Genomic DNA, 23,209 nt, shown 5'->3' with positions numbered 1-23,209 from the left:
CCCGGCATGCCTGCCACTCTGCCGGGAGGGGCAGCGCCCGTGTGAGCCCTGCACCCCTCCTTCCAGGGGGAGTCAGCCCCTGCCGTGGCAGGCGGGAGCCCCGCTGGCCCGGTCCAGGAAAATGCAGCCCTACACAAACTGCAGTCTTAGCCCAGCATGCAACTCCTGCGTGGAGCCCTCTGCCCAGGACGAAGGCAAAGGCCACTAGCCGGACGCTAGAGACCCTGCCCGGGCCAGCGCTGGCCAGCGTGTCCTCCAGGGCTCCCGCATCACTCTGAAGCTGCTGCCCCTTGGTAGACACTGCACTGCTAGAGGAGCCGACTCAGCCGACAGCGGGGGGAGGGGGGCTCTCATGCCGCAACAGTGCCCGGGAAGGCTCAGCGCCCGCAGGCAAAAACACTCACCCTTCCCGTGGGCCCACCGGGGACTGGCCCAGATGTGGGCAGCGGCAGTCCTCAATGAGCAGGGTTACAAGTGGTTATTCCCCCCCCCCCAATTTTTTTTTTTTTAGGTACTGGGGATGGAACCCAGGAGCATTCTACCTCCGAGCTGCACCCCCAGTCCCATTTTTTTCCCATACTAGAGATGGAACCCTGAAGCATTCTACCTCTGAGCTACAATCCCAGCCCTATTTTTTAGTCATTTTGTTTATTTATTTATTTATTTATTTATTTTGGTGGTACTGGGGTTCATGGAAACCCTTCTACCTCCAGGCTACACTCCCAGACCTATTTTATATTTTTATTTGGAAGCAGGGTTTCTTAAGCCAGCGCGGCTGGCTTCGAACCTGCACGATCCTCCTGTCTCTGCCTCCAAAGCGCGGGGATTACAAGCGTGCGCCACCACGCCTGGCTATTTATTTATTTTTTAATTTTTATTTTTTGCGGTACTGGGGATGGAACCAGAGGCATACCTCCAAGCTTTACACCCTTTCTTTCTCTCTTTCCTTCTTTCTTTCTTTCTTTCTTTCTTTCTTTCTTTCTTTCTTTCTTTCTTTCTTTCTTTCTTTCTTGTGGTACTGGGGTTCCTGGAAACCCTTCTACCTCTGGGCTACACTCCCAGACCTATTTTTACATTTTTATTTGGAAACAGGGTCTCTTAAGCCAGTGAGGCTGGCTTCAAACCTGCGCCATCCTCCTGTCTCTGCCTCCCATCTCTGCCTCCCAAGCGCGGGGATTACAAGCGTGCACCACCACGCCCAGCTCTATTTCTTATTCTTTATTTTGAAACAGGGTCTCAGTGAGTTGCAAAGGGCCTCACTAAGTAGTAGCTAAGGCTGTCCTCGAACTATGATCCTTCTGTCTCAGCCTCCTGAATGCTAGGATTACAAGCATGTGCCACCATGCCAGGCTTTAGTCTTTTTATTTTTTTTATGGTACTGGGGGTGGAACCCAGGGGCTTTGTACCTCCAGGCTATACTCCCAGACCTATTTTATACTTTATTTGGAAACAGGGTCTCACTAAGTTGCTGAGAGCCTCACTAAGTAGCTGAGGCTGGCTTCGAACCTGCGCGATCCTCCTGTCTCAGCCTCCCAAGCGCAGGGATTACAAGCGTGCGCCACCACGCCTGGCTCCACTTTTTTCCATTGCTCAGATTTTCTACACTAAGCACATGACTTTTATGAGAAAAACATACACTGTCTAGTGACCTTATTAACTACTAGCACTAAATGAAACACTTTTTTGGGGGGAGCTACTGGGGTTGAACCAGGATCATTCTACCTGAGCTACACACTCTCAGCCCTTTTTATTTCTTGCTTTGAAACAGGGTCTTGCCAAGTTGCCGAGGGCCTCACTGAGTTGCTCAGGCTGACCCCAAACCTGTGATCCTCCTGTCTCAGCTTCCCAAGCCCGGGGACTATAGGCCCAGCTGCTGCAAGAGCGCTGGCGTCTGGGGAAGAGGCTCCAGGAACCCAAGGCACGGCGGGCCGCTCTGGCGGCGCTGGGAGGCGGCCAGCCCAGGCTGCGCACCTGCCTTCCTGTGTGTAAGCTCCACTCATAGCAGCGTGTGCCTCGTAAAGCTGCGGAGCGCTGAGTACAACACATAAAATGTTTAAGAACCGGCGCGCAGTCAGCGCCCAGCGCCACCATCATTACTGTAATTGCTCTGGCATTAAGATGATCACCATAATCACACCATTGCTCCCAAAGAGCTCCCCGGAGGGGCCACGCGCTCCTTTCCAAAGGCACCTTGGGGTGCAGCCCAGACCACCCAGGGGGCGGCCAGGGACACTCCCAGCAGCGCAGCTGGAGGTCATTTGGCTGACTGTGCTAGCTGCGCTTGGTGGTGCGGCTGGAGGAAACAAAACCTGGCCAGCTCTCCAGGGTGGTGGGCTGGAGCCAGGCCCGGTGGCCGCCTGGTGCCAGGTGGCAGAACACCTGTGGGCTGCGGGTGGCCTCTCAGGCCCCCCGAAGCCGGCCTCCGAGCCTGCACGTGCCAGGTCCAATTCCACCAGGAGAGCCAACACCGCCACCAGGCAGAGGTGCAGTTCAGTCCCTAAACACATCAAAGGCCAGGGCCCTCCTCTGGGCCTCCCAGCCTGTGGATCAGAGGTTCAAGGCCAGCCTCAGCAACCTGGCGAGATCCTGTTTCAAAACAAAAGGGACTAGAGATGTAGCCTGAGGGAGGACGCCTCTGAGCTCAATCCCCAGTATGAAAATAAATAAAAAACAAATGCATACATACATTAAAAGGACAGTGCCCTCTGATGGTGGGAATGCTTGAGAGGAGCTGGCTATCATGGTCAAGGAGGCTGAGAGTGTTTACTAAACCTCTCCTGTACAAGCACTCAGAGCAGGAATGGAACCAAACTCCTGTCCTGACCCAGGCGCACAGGCCCCCTTCCTCCACCCCTTCCCATCAGCACTTGGGCCGCTCAGTGCCCCGGGCTCCCTCCTCGGGGCTCTCCCTGACACCCAACACCTGCAGCTTCGGCAGCACCTGGGCCTTGGAGCCACATTCTTGGGCCTGGGAGGTGGCTGGTGAGGACCTCCAGGCAGGACAGACCCCCAGCGGACTCCCAGCTCCAGTGCAGCGAGAAGCCCTGGAGGGGGACACGGGGACCCGCTGAAATGCACATCTCTTACCTTACCACAGTGGTGCGATCCTGCAACCCCAGACAGAGGACCGGGGCAGGAGGACCACAAGTTCAAAACCAGCCTGGGAACTTAGCAAGACCATGTCTCAAAATACACAAAACACTAAACACTGTGGATGTAGCTGGGTGGCAGAGCACCCCACGTTCAGCCCCCAGGGCTGGAAAGGGGCCCAGCAACACCCCACCTGGTGATCACTCCCTTTCCCTAGACGCGGCTCCTCTCAGCTCCCAGGGCCACCTGTCCAAGCCGCTCCTCGTCCTGGCCCCACGGGCCTCCAGTGGGGCTCCACCCACCCTGCGCTAGCAGCGCTCAAGAAGCACCGCCCCCATGGGTCCAGGGAGAACCAGCTCCAGCTCCTGACTCCTCCTTAGAGGTGACTCCGCCCACTCCTGGAGTCCAAGGTGCAGAAGGTGGTCACTTTCCCCAGGGCGGCCCCCATACATCACCTCTCCCAGGGAGTGGGTTCACCACCTGCCTCCTTTCTGGGAAGGAGGCTGCTGGTGCTAAGGACTTCATCAGGACAAGCGGTGTGACCAGCTGACGCCACCACCAGGCAGGGGCCTCGATGCCGGCAAAGGCCTGGTGGGCACCGAGGGCGCTCCCCTTAAGACTCCATCCTGAGGTAAAGGAGGACCAAACATCTGTAGCTGACACCCTGGTGTGAGGTAGAAGAAACCAAATACTAGACAGAAAGAGGACAAATTGGAAGAGAAAGGAAAATACAGTTATAAGCTGGGCGTGGGGCACACGCTTGTAACCCCAGCATTCAAGAGGCCGGGACAGGAGAATCTGGGTTTGCGGCCAGCCTCAGCTACTTAGTGAGGCCCTTTGCAAGTCAGTGAGACCCTGTTTCAATATAAAGAATAAAAACTAGGGTGGGGGTGTTGCTTGGAGGTAGAATGCACCTGGGTTCCATCCCCAGTACCGCCAAAAAAAAAAAAAAAAAAAAAAAAAAAGTTATAAAAGCTGGAGAATTGCCAGGCGTGCTGGCCAATGTTTGTAATACCAGTACTTGGGAGGCTAAGACAGGAGAATCAAAGGTTCAAAGCCAGCCTCAGCTACTTAGTGAGGCCCTGTTTCAAAATTTAGGGCTGGGGGTATAGCTTGGAGGTAGAAAGCCCTTGGATTCAATCCCCAGTACCACACACACCCCCCAAAAATCTGGAGAGTTCATAATCCCTAACTCCACTTTACAGGGTATGTTTTAGGCAGAAGCCTCAGAGCCCCACCCTTAATCTGTAAGGGCCCCTCTCCCACCAGAGACTCCAGAGGTGCTCCACAAAGGGTCCCTTAGGGAAGACAAAGACCAGGCACAGCCCAGCCACCAGCCACCAGCGCCAGGGACCCAAGGATCTGGCACCAGTAATCTGCCTGTAATCCCAGTAGTTGGGAGGCTGAGACCTGAGGATTACAGGTTCCCAGTCGGCCTAGCTACTTAGTGAGGCCCTCCACGACTTAAAAATGAAAATAAGCCGGGTGTGGTGGCACATGCTCGTAATCCCTGCATTCAGGAGGTTACGGGAGGATCACGGTTCTGAAGACAGTCTCAGCTACTTAGTGAGGCCATTTCAAAATAAATAAAAAATAGGGCAGGGGGTATAGCTTGGAGGTCAAATGCCCCTGGGTTCCATCCCCAGACCTGCAAAAGCTAAAAAATAAAAAAAAAATAAAAAATAGGGTTAGGGATGTAATGCCCTGGATTCAATTCCCAGTTCTCCCCCAAAAAAGTCCAGACCGTCACTGTGCAACCCCACGCACGCTGTCATGGAGGTTCTATAAAGGAACTGAAAAGGCTGCAAAGATCTGCTGGGACGCGACCCCACTCCTGAGATGGCCGGCCTTCCCCCTTGAATACCTCATCCCTCACTTTCCTAAATAAACCTTCGTCTTTTTCTCTGACCAGCGCGTGCTGAAAATTCCTTTCTGCCACATAAGCTGAGAACCCTGCAGAATTTCCAGGCTTCCTGGTGACAGGTGCACCGCCTCCGTTTGGGGGGACACTGCAAAGCGGGCGACTCTGTTCTCTGGCCTGCTTTACTGTTCTCGGGTCCCGAGCTGCTTGGAGCAGCATCTGCCGGGCAGCAGAGTGCGGCGGGCAGCTCCCTGCTGCCGTCCGGCTGCCCAGGTGGCAGCCTGGCTCTGCCTCTGGATAACTGAAAGACGGCAGGCTCTTTTGACCTCTCTGGACCTCAGGGTTCTCATCTGCCCAGAAAGATACACCAGCATCTGCGGCGAGCAGCTCCAATGGATACGAGTGAGAAGAGATGTAGTAAGCGTGAGGGTGGGGGTGGAGTGCCGGAGATGGAACCCAGGGGCGGTCTACCTCTGAGCTACACCCGCTGCCTTACTGTATTTTTTATTTGGAAATAGCGTCTCGCCTAGTTGCTGAGGGCCTTGCTAAGCTGCTGAGGCTGGCCTCCAGCCTGATTTCCTCCTGTCTTAGCCTCTTAAGTACTGGGATTACAGGCTGTGCCTGTAATACACACCCACCTCGATGTAATACTTTTAGAGCAGTTCCCTGTGCAGCTGAGAAACGCTGCCTGTGTTTACAAAGTGATTACAAATTTAACTCTGCGTACAAATTTAACTCTGACCCATCAGCAGTGATGTGCCAAGTTGGCAGAAAAAGGCCCCAGATGACTGCCATCCTCCCGGCACCCAAGATGAGCCAGTGCTAGAGTCCCAGCCTGTCACCCACCGGCAGGAACACTGCAGAGGACAGGCGGGCAGGGACCCAAGATCACGAGGGAGAAGCATGTGTTCTGAGGCAACTTACAGAAGATAGTGCGGAAGTAGGGCCTCCTTTATAGAGCCGGAAAGATGGCCACCTTTGATGAAGCCAACCTTGGAAACCAGCAATAAATATCAAGAAACTGGAAACCCACAATACCAAGGTCTCCAGTAGCCGGGCGTGGTGGCGCACACTCGTAATCTCAGCATTTGGGAGGCTGAGACAGGAGGATGGTGGTTCGCGGAAAGTCTCAGCTACTTAGGCCCTTTGCAACTCAGTGAGACCCTGCTTCAAAATAAAGAAAAAAAAAACTCGGGGCGGGAGGTATAGCTCAGAGGTAGAATGCCCCTGGGTTCCATCCTCAGTCACACACACACACACACACACACACACACACACACACACACACACAGAAGGTATCTAGTAGGGAATGAGAGGACTTTATCATTTTGTTCTTTCCAGTCTCCTGGCAGGTGTGGAAGGAGGAACGGCTCCAGCCTCTGAGGGTCAGCCTAGGGAAGGTCCACTGGCCCAGGGGAAAGAGCAGTGTGCTTGCCAGGGCTGAGGCCCTGCGGCTTTGGGCTGAGAAGACCCATCCGCTCCCAGGCAGCTGGGGCTTCACCCCAACCAACAGAATGATCCCCCCAAACATGCCAATGCTTACAAGCCTACAAGTTTGAGAGAATTAAAAATAAACATGCAGCCGGGTGTGGTGGCGCACGCTTCTAATCCCAGTACTTGAAAGCCGGAGGTAGGAGGATCAGGCCAGGCTCAGCTACTTCATGAGACCACAACAACTTCAAAATAAATAAAAAGTAGGGCTGAGGGTGCAGCTTGGAGGTAGAATGCCCCTGGGATCAATCCCAGTGCCGTAAAAACAAACAAACAAACAAACAAAAAACACAGGAAACAAATGAAAATCCCTCAATCTGCCACTTATGTTTACAAATGAGCTAAATACACTTTTATTTAAAAAACAAAGAAAGCCAGGCATGGTGGAGCATGCTTGTAATCCTAGTACTTGGGAGGCTGAGACAGGAGGATCATAAGTCCACGGCCAGTCTCAGCAATTTAGTGAGGCCTTGTTTTGAAATAAAAAATAAAAGCTGGCCACGGTGCCGCACGCTTGTAATCCCAGCATTGGGGAGGCTGAGATAGGAGGATGGCGGTTCGCGGCCAGCCTCAGCTACTTATTGAGGCCCTTTGCAACTCAGTGAGACTCTGTTTCAAAATAAAGAATAAAAAAATAGGACTGGGGGTGTAGCTCGGAGGTAGAATGCCACTGGATTCTAACCCCAGTACCCACTCAAATAAATAAATAAATAAATAAAAATAAAACAGGGCTAGGGGTGTAGTTGTAAGGTAAAATGCCCCTCACTCAGTTCAATCCCTAGTAGCAACCCCCCACCCCAAAGAAACGGGTTCCAACCTTTGACACAGACACGGGTGCCTATTATATGCCAGGCACTCTTCGAAGTCCTGTATATCCTTTATTTCACTTAATACCAAGTTCTTACCTTGGGGTGAGAACTATCACCCTACCCTGGTGTTGGTGTGAGGAGGGACAGGGTGGGAACCCCAGCCTCCTGACCAGGCTCCAGGGCCGGGTTGTTAGCCATGTTCCGGTTTCCCAAGAGTCTGGGGTGGACAACTAGAGGGCTGCCTGAGTGCAGGGCGGGTGGAGACGGAGCTGGAATCCAGGCACACCAGTTGAGCGGAATGCTGTGTGCCTGGAAGGTGGGTACCTGCCACCGGGAACAGGGCAGGCAGCCACGTCACCAGGCTCCCCTCACCTAGGCCTCAGGAGTGAGGCCACAGGACACCCCTGAGGTCTTGGATCCACCTACACCGGGGAGAGGGAAGGGAGATGGCAGAACTAACATCTCATTTTTTCCAGTAGAGAAACTAAAACCTACACCTAGAACACTTCCTTTACCAAGTCTACTCCTGACTGGCAGGCTCTGCCTTGGTCTCTGCTGTCTAGGACCTAAAATTCTGCAGAAGGAACAGTAAAGAAAAGACCTACTGAGCTGGGCGTGTGGCACACGCTTGTAATCCCAGCATTTGGGAGGCTGAGACAGGAGAATCTGGGTTAGCGGCCAGCCTCGGCTACTTAGTGAGGCCCTTTGCAACTCAGTGAGACCCTGTTTCAAAATATAGGGCTGGGGGTGTAGCTCAGAGGTACAATGCCCCTGGGTTCCATCCCCAGTACCGCAGAAAAATAAAATAAATCATAATCCCAAAATTTGGGAGGCTGACAGGAGGATCTTGGTTCTCAGATAGCCTTGGCTACTACTTAGTGAGGCCCTTTGCAACTCAGTGAGACCCTGTTTCAAAATAAAGAATAAAAAATAGGGCGGGGGGTAGAACTCGGAGGTAGAATGCCCCTGGGTTCCATCCCCAGTACTGAAGAAAAAAAAAAAAAAAAAAAAAGAACAGTAACAAAAAAATAGGGCTGGGAGTGTAGCTTGGAGGTAGAACGGCCCTGGGTTCTACCCCCAGTATCTCAGAGGAAAAATAAAAAATAAAAAGAAAAGACTACTGCTCCTCACCATGACCCTGGTCTACCCGAGTCACATGCGTGACCTGGGGGGCTGAGAGGACTCTCCTCATGGAACCTCCCAGGCAGGCCATAAAGCGGGAAGTGATGCTCTGGCGAGACACATCCCAACGGTGACTGATGGCCCAGCTGAGATGAAAGCCGTCATAAAACCCCAAGCCCTTTTATGTGTGTGTATACATAACCCCAGCTTCCTCTGCCCTACTTCCTGAAGCACCAACCTCAGGCTCCTTCCACCCACCTGGCTGGGCAGAAAACCAAAACAACCTTGAGCCTTGCCTCACCCCCCAAAGTCCAGCGGGGGCAGAAGGGGGTGAGTCCGACCCAGGCCTCTGCTGGAGTTGGCTGTCTGACCACGGGCCACCTCCCAGCCGGGAATGCAAGGAGGTCCCAGCCCCAACCCGGCGAGGAAACGGGCTGGGGAGGGGGCGCCTCCCACCGCTGGGGTCGGCGGCACCCCAGCCTGCAGGGATCCTGTGTATCGCATTCAGAACCAAGGCCTGTCCTGCCAAGCCTGGGAACCCACTGCCTCAGCCCTGCCCTGCCCACCGGCCCCCAAAGCCGCTCCGATCCCGGCCCCTGCCCAGCTCAGCTCCCACTGCCTTCAGAGTCTGAGCCCCGCACTCCCCACCGCCCCAGGCCCCTGCTGTCCTCAGAGCTCGGGCCTGGCTCTGCCCGCCCCGGTGCCCGCCGTGCCCAGAGCCTGGCCTGTGGCGCCCCAAGGGTCCGCCGCCTTCGCAGCCCTGGCCCGGACCCTGCTGGTCCGGAACCCGCAGACCCGGGCGCGGGCGCGGGCGGGCAGTCGCCAGCGCCGCGCACCTCCGTCCGCCGCGCGCGTCCCCGCGCCCCTCCGCCCCGGCCGGGCCCGAGCCCGCCGGCCGCGCACTCACCCTGCTCCTCCGAGCACCCTGCCATCGCTGCGAAGCCGGGAGCGCGGCCGCAGCGACGGACGCTTCCCAGAATCTGATGCAACCGCCGCCCCGGAAGTCCCGCCCCGCCCGCCCGGCCGCCTTCCGGACCTGCCCCGTCGCTAGGCAACGCGACACCGACGCCGCGCGCGCGGCATGCCGGGCCTCAGGCGTGGGCTGCGCGGCGGCGCTCCGGGCTAGACAGGCCGGCGAGCCCCGGGGATGCGCTGGCCGCCGCCTGACCGGCCAGGCTCCCGGGGGCCGGCGAGCCGTGGGCACCCGCTGATCCGGGCCTGACCAGCAGGCGCCGGGGACGGGCCGAGCCCGATCCCCCTCTGCAGCCTGGGACCCATGGCCGAGCCCCGGGACGCTGACCAGTCCGGCCCACGGTGGGGGGGGGCAGGTAAAGGAGCGAGAGGAAGATGGGATGGGCCGGCAGGCAGGCGCTCCAGGCAGAGGGCCGCAGGCAGATGACCCCAGCACAAACCCAAGAATGTGAGAAAGTCAGGGCCACTTGCCCTGGCCAGGGGGGGCAGAGCGCCCAGGGTGTCTGGAAGCTTCCTTGTATGCAAAGCTGCCAAGGTAGGATGACTCTACAGCACGCTTGTACAAGTAAACAGCCGCCAACTGCCCAACACAACCAGGTATCAGACGCAAATCGACAAGTGATGTTTTCATGCCAACATAAACTACCACCTGTGAGCCGGGCGTGGTGCGCAGGCTTGTAATCCCAGCACTTGGGAGGCTGAGACCAGAGGATCGCGGTTCGCCGACAGCCTCAGTTACTTAGTGAGGCCCTCCGCAACTTAGTGAGACCCTGTTTCAAAATAAAGACTAAAATAGAGGGCAGGGGGGTGTAGCTGAGAGGTACAAAGACCCGGGGTTCCATCCCCAGTACCGCAAAAAATAAAAAATAAGAATAAATTAATAAAATAAATCATAATCCCAAAATTTGGGAGGCTGACAGGAGGATCTTGGTTCTCAGACAGCCTCGGCTACTACTTAATGAGGCCCTTTGCAACTCAGTGAGACCCCATTTCAAAATAAAGAATAAAAAATAGGGCTGGGGGTGTAGCATGGAGGTAGAATGCCCCTGGGTTCCATCCCCAGTATAATAATAATAATAATAATAATAATAATAATAATAATAAATAATAATAATAATAATAAGGCGGGGGGGGTAGCTCATGGGTTAAATGCCCCTGGGTTACATTCCCAGACCCACAAACAAAACAAAAACTACCACATGTGAACGTATGAATTAAACCAGGAGTGCATGCGACAAACGGGTATGTCACAGCAGATCAGGAATGACGGATGCAGGAGCTCCTTATCACATCAGGTGCAACCCCTTCTTCAAAGAACTAAAGAGAGGAACATGTCAAGACAGTGGCACAGCACGCGGGCCCATGGCCTGGTCACTGCTCAGAAGACTCGCCCAGGTCCATGCCCAAGTAAGGGACCACCCCCTCGCTCAGACCTCAGCCCCAGCTCAGTGTGAGTCCCAACCCTTTTGCTGGGGTTGAAAGATTTGGGATTGGTTCTTTAACTCCACCTGCAGTGACTCTTTTTTTCTCTTTTCTTTTCTTTTTGGCAGTACTAGGAATTGAACATAGGGGCATTCTACCTCTGAGCTACACTCCAGGCCTATTTTTTATTTTTTATTTATGTTTTGTACTGCTGGGGCTAGAACTCATAGGCTTTCTACCTTAGGCTACAACCCTAGACCTATTTTATTTTTTATTTGGAAACAGAGTCTTGCTAAGTTGCTGAGAGCCTCACTAAGTTGCCTAGGCTGGCTTTGAACCTGCAAGCCTCCTGTCTCAGCTTCCCAAGTACTGGGATTACAAGCAGTGTGCCACCACCCCCAGCTTTTATTCTTTATTTTAAAACAGGAGCTCACAAAGTTGCTGAGGGCCTGCTAAGTTGCTGAGGCTGGCTGAGAACCTGCGATCCTCCTGTCTCAGCCTCTCAACAACTGGGATGACGAGTGTGCGCCACCAGGGCCAGTCTGCAGTCATTCTTTGCAACTGTAGGACCCTGTGATTTGGTCTCCTTAAATCCTGAGCCCCTTAACCCTTCCTCGGCTTCTCTGTAACCTTATACCACTGTTGGAAGTGTGACATGTGATTGCACATATTAGTAATTAAGATAGGAATGGAAGCCGAGTGTGGTGGCGCACGCTTGTAATCCCAGAGTTTGGGAGGCTGAGACAGGAGGATCGCACAGGTTCAAAGCCAGCCTCAGCTACTTAGTGAGACCCTGTTTCCAAATAAAAAGTATAAAATAGGTCTGGGAGTATAGGCCAGAGGTAGAAAAGCCGCTGGGTTCCACCCCCAGGACCCCCCGCCCACAAAAAAATATAGCAATGGAATAAAAAAAATTAGTAGCCAGGAGTGGTGGCACAGATCCAGTAACCTCAGTACTTGGGAGGCTGAGACAGGAAGATCACAAGTTCAGGGTGAGCCTCAGCAAGTAGTGAGACTGTGTTTCAAAACAAAAACTAAGCTGGGTGTGGTAGTATAAGCCTATAATCCCAGTACTTGGGAGGCTGAGACCAGAGGATCACAGGTTCAAGATCAGCCTCAGGACTTAGTAAGACCCGGTTTCAAAATTTAAAGAAAAGAGAGAAAAAAAAAAAAGGTCTGGGGGTGTTGGAGATATAGCTCAAAGGTAGAATGCCCCTCAGTTCAATCCTGAGTACCTTAAAAATAATAAAAAAAAATAAGAAGGGCTAGGGGTATATCTCAGAGGTAGAATGCCCCTGGGTTTAAACCCCAGTACCTTTAAAAATAATAATAAGCCGGCGTGGTGGCGCACGCTTGTAATCCCAGCGCTTGGGAGGCTGAGACAGGAGGATCCCACAGGTTCGAAGTCAGCCTCAGCTACTTAGTGAGGCTCTCAGCAACTTGGTGAGACCCTGTTTCCAAATAAAATATAAAATAGGTCTGAGGGTATAGCCCAGATGTAGTAAAGCCCTTGGGTTCCACCCTCAGTGCCAAAAAAAAAAAAAAAAAAAAGAATAAAAAATAGGGTTGGAGGTGTAGCTCAGGGGTAGAATATTCCAGGGCTCAATCTCCAGTACCACAAAAATAAATAAATAAATAAATAAATAAATAAATACATAGATAGATAGATAGGAGCTGGGTGCAGTGGCACAGGCCTGTAATTCTAGTACAGGAAGATCGCAAGTGTGAGGAATGCCTCAGCAAGTAGTCTTATCAACCTAGGACTCTGTTTAAAAGGGGGGGGGCCTTTAGCGTGAAGGTAGAATGACCCTCGGTTCAATCCCCAGTACCAGAAAATAGATAAGGGCTGGGGGTGCAGCTCAGAGGTTGAATGCCCCTGGGTGCAGTCCCGGCAAATCGCGCGCGCGCGCACACACACGATCACCACTGTCACACTATGAAACACAACGTGGAGTACTTGGCGACATAAAGCCGGTGACACGGTGTAGCTCCTGACTTTATCCTGTTCGATTCATTCTGACCTTGCGGGAGAGCACAAGTGGGTCAGTCTGCACAGCTCGCGCAGGGTAAAGTCAAGGAGTCATCCAAGACCCGCTCGGGCTATAGGACGCCATCCTCACCCGGCCAGGCGGAGTGGAGAACTCTGGGAAGCCCAGATGAAAGCAAAGGCCCCTGGTCGGCAGGAGGGGACGGGGCTGCTGGGCCGGGCTGGCACAGCCCTGAGCCACCCGTGGGGGGCGCGAGCCAGGGGGCCGCTGGGAGTGGGGAGGGGGCTCTGTGCTCCCGGCCCGAAGCCTGCTTGGGTGCTGCTCTAAGGATGAACCCAGACCTTGAAGATGCTCTCCCTGGATGGACTCTGTCCAGGGCCCTGCTAGACTGGACGTTGGGTGAGGAGAGGGAGGGACGGGGCAGGGCGGGCCGGGGCCCACAGGCTGAGCTGAGCCCAGGTGCACTGTGCTGTCTTACCAAGGTGGACCCTCTGGGAAGGTCACGGTGGGAGGGGCCGCGGCATCCACTCAGGTTTTTCCCACCCCCCACCATAGCCTTCCTCTGCGGGGTCACGGCCCAGGGACCCCTGCCAGGTGTGGGTAAGCTTCTGAAATGAGAAGAAATGCTGTTTGAGAAACAGAATGAAGCCGGGCGAGGTGGGGCAGGCCTGTAATCCCAGGACTTAGGAGGCTGGGGCAGGAGGATCGTATCTTAATAAAAGATAGCGCTGGGGGTGTAGTTCAGAAGTAGAATGCCCCTGGTTTTAATCCCTAGTACCGCCAGAGAGAAATAAATAGAATTATGTACAGAAATTTTATTAACATTATAAAGCACATATTGCTAAATTGTACAACTTTTGTTGAAGGGAAATCTTTTTTTTTTTTTTTTTTTTGGTGGTACTGGGAGTGGAACCAGGGGCTTTCTACCTCTGGGCTATACTCCCAGACCTATTTTATATTGTATTTGGAAACAGGGTCTCACTAAGTTACTGAGAGCCTCACTAAGTAGCTGAGGCTGGCTTCAAACCTGCGCGATCCTCCTGTCTCAGCCTCCCAATCTCTGGGATTACAAGCGTGTGCCACCACGCCCGGCTTGGCGTGAGTATTTTTTGTGTGAGTGTGTGTGGTACTGGGGATTGAACCCAGGGGGCGCTATCTTCCAGCTACACCCTCTGCCCTTTTTATTTTATTTTATTTTGAAACAAGGTCTTACTAGGTTGATAAGAATCTCAGGAATTGCTAAAGCTGTCTTTAAACCTGTGATCCTTCTGTCTCAGCCTCCCGAGTACTGGGATTTCAGGTGTGCACCACGGCACCCAAGTCTAGGATGGATTTTTTTTAAAGAGTTTAAGGTGAACCAGGTGTGGTGGCACACACCTGTAATCCCAGTACTTAGACTAAAACAAGAGGATTGCTGATTTGATGTCAGCTTCAGCAATTTAGCCAGACTCTCAGCACCCTAGGGAGATCCTGTTTAAAAATAAAAACTAAAAAAGGCTGGGAGCCTGGCGTGGTGGCGCACCCTTGTAATCCCAGCATTCGGGAGGCTGAGACTGGAGGATCGTGGTTCACAGACAGCCTCAGCTACTTAGTGAGGCCCTCTGCAACTCAGTGAGACCCTGTTTCAAAATAAAGAATAAAAAATAGGGCAGGAGGTGGAGCTGGGAGGTCGAATGCCCCTGGGTCCTGTCCCCAGACCCACAAAAAAAAAAAAAAAAAAAAAATAAAAAGGGCTGGGGGTGTGGATTGGGATGCCTCTGGCTTCAATCTCCAGTACCACAAACACACACATGAAGAGCGTCAGGTACTTAAAGAGGTGCGTTTTGTCCTTTATTTGACCTATTTATGTCTGTGGTGCTAGGTATTGAATCCAGGTGCATTTTCCCTCCAAGCCACACCCCAGTTCTTATTTCACTGGATGGTGCTGGGGATTGAGCCCAGGGGCATTCTACCTCCGAATTAGACCCCCAGCCCTATTTTACTCTTTATTTTGAAGAAGGTCTCACTGAGTTGCTGAGGGCCTCGCTAGTTGCCGAGGCTGGTCATGAAACTGTGGTTCTCCTGTCTCAGCCTCCCAAGTATCGGGATAGTAGGCATGTGCCAGCATGCTCGCTAGTTTTGTATTCTTACCGTGCATGTGTGTTTCCAACACTGTATTTATTGACTGATTCACTGTTAGTCAATAAAAATGGCAACCAAGCTTTGAATTGTGGCAAATGGCCGTCATCCCTGTACTTGGGAGGCTGAGATAGGAGGATTGTAGGCTTGAGGCTAGCCTCAACAATTTAGCTAAGCCCTCAGCAACTTAGTGAGACTCTATTTCAAAATAAAAGATAAAAATAGGACTGGGGTGTAGCTCAGAGGTAGAAATCCAGCCAGGCGTGGTGTCCCAGTTTTATAATTGTAGTATTTTGAAGGCCGAGATAGGGGGATCACAGTTTCCCAGCAACCTTAGCAACATAGCAAAACTCTTAGCAATTTGTGATTTTCCTGTTTCAAAATAAAATGTAAAAAAGGGCTGTGGTATCTTGGAGGTAGAATGCCCCAGAGACTCAGACCACGGGAAGGTGCTTTATAGAGAAGAGTTAGTAGATCAGAATATTAGAAGTAAATATTTATAGCATCATTAAAAAAAGACACCTATTTGAGCCGGGTATGGAGGCGCACACTTATAATACCAGCATTGGGAGGCAGAGACAGGAGGATCACGGGTCGTGGCCAGCCTCAGCTACTTAGCGAGGCCCTTTGCAACTCAGTGAAACCCTGTTTCAAAATAAAAAGTAAAAAATAGGACTGGGTTGTAGCTTAGAGGTCGAATGCCCCTGGGTCCCACCCCCAGTACCACACACAGACACAAAAAGACACGTATTTGAAAGCAAAGCAAAGTTTACTTTTTGCACAAAGGGGTCCTGGCACCAGTAGTCACGTGTGCGGGAAGGACGTGGAGGACACTTGTTGGGTGGCAGGAGAAGGGCCTCGCAGTCTTTATGCCTTTGGCTGAAGGGGAGGCCAGAGAAGGGTTGTCGGCACTCACAATTTCCAGGAAATGCTGTCTTTGCAAAAATACAAGCACACATAAAGTTACCCAATGGCTGCTTTACAACAAGGAGCCGAAGTCAAACCAGTCCTTTGACAGAAAAGACATCATTACTTCTCACAGTTTCCCCTCTTTTATTATACATTATTACTTATTTTGTCAAACCTCACTAACATACGGTGACTCTAGCTCTCGAAGGTATTTGACAAGAGATTATTTTGGTAATCTATGGAGCTTAGTTTGGTTAGAACTGTCATTAACGATTTCTTTTGATTGTAATGTATATATAATTTACCTAATGGCCACTAGAGGGTGCCTCACCAGGGGTTTATTTAATTTTTGTGTGTGTAGGGGAACTGGTGATTGAACCCAGGGGCATTCTACCTTTGAGCTACACTGCCAACCTTATTTATTTATTTATTTATTTTAGAAACATGGTCTCACTGCGTTGCAGAGGGCCTCATTAAGTAGCTGAGGCTGGCTGTGAACTTGCGATCCTCCTGTCTAAGCCTCCCGAGTACTGGGATTACAAGTGTGTGCCACCTCACCCAGTTTATTCCTGTGTTTAAATATCTTATTTAGTGAGGCCCTCTGCAACTCAGTGAGACCCTGTTTCAAAATAAAGAATAAAATAATTGGGCAGGGGGTGTAGCTCAGAGGTCAAATGCCCCTGGGTTCCATCACCAGATCTGCAAGAAAAAAAAGCCTTATTGTGTGTGCAGATCACTTAGGATTTAAATGTCAGCCAGGTACGGTGGCGCACGCCTGTCATCCCATTATTTGGGAGGCTGAAACAGAGGATCACGGTACCGGCCAGCCTCAGCTACTTAGTGAGGCCCTTTGTAACTCAGTGAGACCCTGTTTCAAAATAAAGAAGAAATTATAGGGCTGGGGGTATCGCTTAGAGGTAGAGTGCCCCGGGTTCCATCCCCAGTACCGCAATACATACATACATACATACATACATACATACGGCTGGGGTTGTAGCTTGGAGGTAGAATGTTCCTGGGTTAAACCCCAGTACTGCAAATAAAATAAAATAAAATTCCAGGTTGAAAGGAACCGCCAATTGTACTAGAGTGTAATTTTCACTTCAGTTGGCAGGAGGGTCTCAGTTGTAATGGTCCTCCACAGTGCAACGAGGCGTAAATCCATTGTCCAGAAACCAAGAGGTACCACTTGGCAAAAAAATAAGTTACTGGCCCATTGCCATGGTAACGCTGATAAGAACTGCCACTGCAAGCTGGTGGTGGCCCACGCTTGTAATCCCCGGGTTTGGAAGGCTGAGACAGGAGGATCGCGCAGGTTCGAAGCCAGCCTCAGCTACTTAGTGAGGCTCTCGGCAACTTAGTGAGACCCTGTTTCCAAATAAAATATAAAATAGGTCTTGGAGTGTAGCCTGGAGGTAGAAAGCCCCTGGGTTCCACCCCTAGTACTACAAACAAACAAACAAACAAACAAACAAAACAAAACTGTCACTGCAAAGTCTATTTAAAGGCGGTGAGTGAAGGGGGCAGAGCTCCACTTTCAGGTCTCCAGGCACGCTGCTTTTCTTCTCTTCCCTGTTTCCTACTGATGTGTAATAAAGATTTGTTGAATCTGCACCAAGCTGCCTGGTTTTTGTTTTTTGTTATTTTTTGCAGTACTGGGGATAGAACCCAGGGCATTCTACCTTCGAGCTATAGCTCCAGCCCAATTTTTTTATTCTTTCTTTTGAGACAGAGTCTCACTGAGTTGCAGAGGGCCTCACTAAGGAGCTGAGCTGTCTGAGAACTGCCATCCTCCTATCTCCGCCTCCCAAATGCTGGGATTGCAAGTGTGTGCCCCCACATCTGGCTTGTCTATTAGTTTTAATTTCCCTATTCAACAAATTCTAGTTGAATAGAGGAAAAAAGGCCACAGCGCTATTACAGCCGTGACATTTTTGATGACTCAGATGGGACAAGTGGCTCAATAAGAAATTTTAAGTAATAATTTTTGCGGCACTTTTGATTTGGCCGAAGCAGCAGCTTCAGCCCTGGTTCAGAGCTTTGAAACCACTGTGGAGCAGCCGCGACACCTACCGGTGGCATGTGCCACTGCACCCTGGGAGTGTCCAGGGCACGTGCCGGTGGGCCTAACACCACACACCCAAAAGGTCAGTATCTTCCTGAAAGCCGTAAGAAATTCCTCTAGAATGACCACTGATCGCCCGGTGCCTGGGGGCAATCTGAGTTCATGGGGACCCCTGGTCACAGAAATAGTCTACAATCGGATCCCCTACAGGAAGAATCCCCTTCAAATAGTGGAGGACAGAGAAGAGGGGTGTGAACCTCCTCCTGGCTAACTAAAGGGCTCAGTGGCGCCAGCCTCAACCTGGGGGCCACACCCTCGGTGAGTAGGACCCCCCACCCTGCTTACCGCCTAGGGAGCAGAGCCAGGACTTGACCTCTCACTGAGGTTCAAGGAACCCCATTATTGTCCCGTAAGGCCCCAAATGAGTGCCTGTCTATTCTGCCCTCATCAAAGACGGGATACTCTTTTATTTTATTTTATTATTTTTTTTGCGGGTCTGGGGATGGAGCCCAAGGGCATTTGACCTCCAAGCTACACCCCCTGCCCTGTTTTTTATTCTTTATTTTGAAACAGGGTCTCACTACGTTGCGGAGGGCCTCACTAAGTAGCTGGGGCTGTCTGTGAACCATGATACTCTGGTCTCAGCCTCCTGAATGTTGGGATTACAAGCGTGCGCTACCACACCTGGCTTAGGACACTCTTTTTCTTTTCTTTTCTTTTCTTTCTTTCTTTTTTTTTTTTTTTTTTGGTGGTACTGGGGTTCCTGGAAGCCCTTCTACCTCTGGGCTACACTCCCAGACCTATTTTATATTTTATTATTTGGAAACAGGGTCTCCTAAGCCAGCCTGCGCAGCTGGCTTCGAACCTGCGCGATCCTGTCTCCGCCTCCCAAGCGCGGGGATTACAAGCGTGCGCCACCACGCCTGGCTCTTTTTTTTTTTTTGGTGGTACTGGGGATGGACCCCTTTTACCTCCAGGCTATACTCCCAGACTTATTTTTTATATTTTATTTGGAAACAGGGTCTCTTAAGTCAGCGAGGCTGGCTTTGAACCTGCGTGATCCTCCTGTCTCCACCCCCAAGCTCAGGGATTACAAGCGTGCCCACCACTCCCGGCCTTAGGACACTCTTTTAAAAATTTTGAAAACACCCACTGACCACCTCCAGAGAGTCCCCAATATAGAGGGGACAATATCCATGATCTGTTGCTAAACAGCAGCCTGTCTGTTTCAAATAAAGAATAAAAAATAGGGAGTGGGGTGTAGCTTGATGGTAGAATGACCCTGGGTTCAATCCCAGTATTGAAAAAAAAGGAAGTGAGAAACAGAAGTTGTACAGAAAATTTATTAACATTGTAAAGCACATATTGCTAAACCACACAACTTTTGGTGAAGGGTAATCTTTGGCAAAATGCTGTGTGTGTGTGTGTGTGTGTGTGTGTGTGTGTGTGTGTGTGTGTGTGTTGAACACCTGGGCTGCTGGCCCATGGAGCTCACAGCCCTCGAGGCTGTCTGGCACGCTGGCTTGCATACAGGAACGATGCGCCCTGAGCTGTACAAGGATCTCTGAGAGCAGGAGCCCAGCTCTACCTGGGCTTCATGGACTTTCCAATAGGATCAGGCCCCGGGAAGAAGCCGAGATCCAGCGCTGCCAGGACGCTGCTGCAGGTTTCCGTCCTGGGCCACAGGAGACCACCCCCTTAAGGCTGTCTGTGTCCTTCCTATGAGACTTGCAGCACCAAGCCCCACATGCTCATTGGCAAAGATGTCTAACTGCTGTGCAGGGAGGACAGCCACGCTTCAGACAGGAGCGTCCCTTCTGAGCGCTACCCCCAAGCGAGGGCTTCTGCGCGGCTCCGTTGTGGCTCCTGGATTTCCATGCTCACGGATCTCAATTTCACTCCTTCAAGTCCCATAAATCACATAAACACCTTCCATTTGCTTTGGGAATCTCACGTCCAGTGTGATAATAACATATTGATGGCTGAAAAGCAATAAAACCAAGAGGGAAAAGTTTGTTGACATGTCTGGGATGTTCTAGAAAGCTGTAGCACCCAGCCTCCCTCTGCTGCCCAGGATGTGGGAGACCGCATCCTCAGCTAATCCCAGGGTTAGGGATGGAGGTCCTGTCTCCACCCTTCCTGTGCCTCTGCTCATCCCTTCCTGGGGGACACCCGAGCCCCGTATGGCTGCCTGCCTTCTTGGGGAGAGGAACCGGAGGCTCCTGTGAAGCTCAGAGCCCCGCGAGGAAGAGTCTGCGGAGGCCACCCTGGCCTTCCTTTCTCCACTGACAAGGCCTCCGGCGTGCAGGGCAGCAAAGCCTCACTGGGCTGCCTACTGCTAGGAGACTGAGCACGGGGCAGGCTGGATGTTGGGTGCTCACAGGTCCTCCGGAGCCTCGGGGATGGCACTGTGACCAGGCCTGAGCACCCAGCATTCTGCGCAACCCAGAAACACCATCAGGAGCTCCCGGGGAGGACGGGCCCCACGCCAGCGAGGCACTTACAGGGCTGCGTGCCTCATTCTGCTCCAGTCTGAAATCAGAAAAGAAGAGACACGCGATGAGTGGAGGTTGCTGGCAATCTGGTACCCTGACCCCTGCCAGGGAGAGGGAGGCTGCCAGGTACCGTGACCCCTGCCAGGGAGAGGGAACGCCTGGCTCACAGCAAAGGCAGCGTGCTGTTTCCAGAGCAGAGGGGGTGGGGAAGGTGGAGCCCTCTCCCCTGGGCCTGCTCCCCAGCTGGGGCCCCGCACAGTGCTCAGTCCACCAGGGCCCCGCCGAGCCGAGGTTCTGGCCTCGAGGACTGTGAGGTAGCCTGTGTGTCAGGAAGCTCGGGGCCAGACACAGGAGCTGCCCTGTGGTGGGGAGCGAGGACCCCATGAACACTCACCCGTTTCTGAGCTACTGAGGAGACGGCCATCCCTCCCTCCCTGCCTCTCTCCCTTCTTTCCTTTCTTCACCTCATGAGGGATTGAACCCAGGGGCACGCTACCCTTTTGGTTTTTATTTGGAAACAGGGTCTGCTAAGCAGCTGAGGCTGGCTTTGGCCCTGGCCTCCTCCCGTCTCAGCCTCCCAAGTATTGGATTGCAGGCGTGCACCACCACACCGGGCTCCATCTGCTTTGCTCGGGGTCTACACTCAATTTACCTCTTTAGCAGGAGCAGGTGACTAAGACGAAAGCAATGATGCCCGAAAGGAGATAAAACCAGCCTTTGCGACCTAGAAAGGGGCAGAACAGACGCGCCGTGCTCACCACGGCGCACACGCCAGCACCGTCGCGGCCCCCAGGCGCAGAGGCCGAGGAGGCCAGGGGCCTGCCTCACCCGAGCAGCAGCAGGAGGCTCTGCCCCCTCTGACGCTCAGGGAGGCTGCTCATGGCAGGACTGCGCTGGGGCCTGTCCACGTGGGCAGCCGTGGGGAAGGGGGCTCACTGGTGGTTTCTGCGGGACGGGGATGGAGTCATTGTTTAATGGGGTCTAAGGCTCAATTTACCTCTTTTGCAGTAGCAGGTGGCTAAGACGAAAGCAATGATGCCCAAAAGGATGAGATAGAACCAGCCTCTGTTGCCTAGAAAGGAGCAGAACAGACGCACCGTGCTCGCCACGGCACACACGCCAGCACCGACGCGGCTCCCAGGCGCAGAGGCTGAGAGTCGTGCCAGGCCTGGGAGGGCCAGGGGCCTGCCTCATCCCAACAAAAGCAGGAGGCTCTGCCCCCTCTGACGCTCAGTGAGGCTGCTCATGGCAGGACTGCGCTGGGGGCAGCCGTGGGGAAGGGGGCTGGCTCACTGGTGGTTTCTGCAGGACGGGATGGAGTCATTGTTTAATGGGGTCTAAAGTTCAATTTACCTCTTTTGCAGTAGCAGGTGGCTATAACGATGGAAGCAATGATGCCCAAAAGCCCAAGGATGAGATAAAACCAGCCTGTGCGGCCTAGAAGGCAAAGAACAGACATGCTGTGCCCATCAGAGCGCACACGCCAGCACCGTCGCGGCCCTCAGGCGCAGAGGCCTGGCCCTGCCCAGGCCTGGGAGGCCAGGGGCCTGCCTCACCCCAGCAGCAGCAGGAGGCTCTGCCCCCTCTGACACTCGTGAGGCTGCACATGGCAGGACTGCGCTGGGGGCGTGTCCACGTGGGCAGCCGTGGGGAAGGGGGCTCACTGGTGGTTTCTGAGGGACGGGGTGGAGTCATTGTTTAACGGGGTCTAAGGCTCCAATTTACCTCTTTCATGGTAGCAGGTATTGAAAGACGGACATTCCTTCTGGGGCGATGTGTGTGTCTGGGCACTAGACGAGATAATGGTGTCAAGTGTCACTAACTTGTTCCCTTTAAAATTGTTAATTTTATAGTCTATGAATTTCTCCTAAATAATAATTATATTATTATTATTATTATTATTATTATTATTATTATTATTATTTTGGTGGCACTGGGGTTCCTGGAAGCCCTTCTACCTCCGGGCTACACTCCCAGACCTATTTTTTAAAATATTTTTTTATTTGGAAACAGGGTCTCGTAAGCCAGCGAGGCTGGCTCCGAACCAGCGCGATCCTCCTGTCTCCGCCTCCCAAGCGTGGGGATTACAAGCATGGGCCATCACGCAGACAGGAGGATCGCACTGGTTCAGAGCCAGCCCCGCTGGCTTACGAGACCCTGTTTCCAAATAAAAAAATATATTAAAAAAATAGGTCTGGGAGTGTAGCCCGGAGGTAGAAGGGCTTCCAGGAACCCCAGTACCACCAAAAAAAAAAAAAAGCTCCTCTTACTTGGGGCAGCCGGGCCGCACTCTGTGTCCGCTGTGGCGTGGCAGGCCCGCAGGACGGGGATCCCGCTGAGAAACCTGGAGAGAGACACCCTCAGTTCCTCTGCTCAGGCCCACCCTGTCCTCACATACAACCCTGATTTAAAATAAAGAACAAAACACAGGGCCAGGGTGTAGCTTGTAGGTGAAATGCCCCTGGGTTCAGTCCACAGCACCACAAAAAAAAAAAAAAAAAAAGAAAAGAAAAGAAAAGAAAAGAAAGAAAAAGAAAATGAAAAAAGAAAGAAAAGGAGAAAGAAAAATTACAAAGGAAGTTAGATGATAGTTGGGATGGACATCGCAAACCTAACTTACTACTATTTCTGGGATGCTGTAGAGGCAGGGTTAAGGAGGAGAGTCACAGCTGTGAATGCTTATATTAAAAAAGAAAACAGCTCAAAACAACTACCTTTACAACATCAGAAAGCAGGAAAAGAAGAAGAATGAGCCCTAATCCTCGCAGAAGAAAGGCTACAGCGGAGATCAGAGTAGGAATAAGTAAACAGAGTCTAGAAAACCCACAGAATTAAAAGCTGGCTCCTGGAGCAGATCAGTCGTGTGG

The 23,209-nt window shown here is 52.3% G+C and overlaps 1 protein-coding gene across 1 annotated transcript in view; it reads right to left on the bottom strand.

Annotated features, from left to right (window-relative positions):
* CARS1 (cysteinyl-tRNA synthetase 1) overlaps positions 1-9,305 on the bottom strand; it is a gene marked incomplete at both ends in the record, with an annotated part of 48,639 nt that extends 39,334 nt beyond the window's left edge. Inside the window, one exon of the mRNA XM_080693776.1 lies at positions 9,281-9,305. Coding sequence (XP_080549902.1) covers positions 9,281-9,305 — 25 coding nt within the window. The remainder of the gene's footprint in view (positions 1-9,280) is intronic.
* Positions 9,306-23,209: the final 13,904 nt, after the last annotated feature.

Source organism: Muscardinus avellanarius (genome assembly GCF_963383645.1).
Source record: "Muscardinus avellanarius genome assembly, chromosome: 1".
NCBI lineage: Eukaryota > Metazoa > Chordata > Mammalia > Rodentia > Gliridae > Muscardinus > Muscardinus avellanarius.
This window is presented reverse-complemented; position numbering and strand designations above follow the sequence as displayed.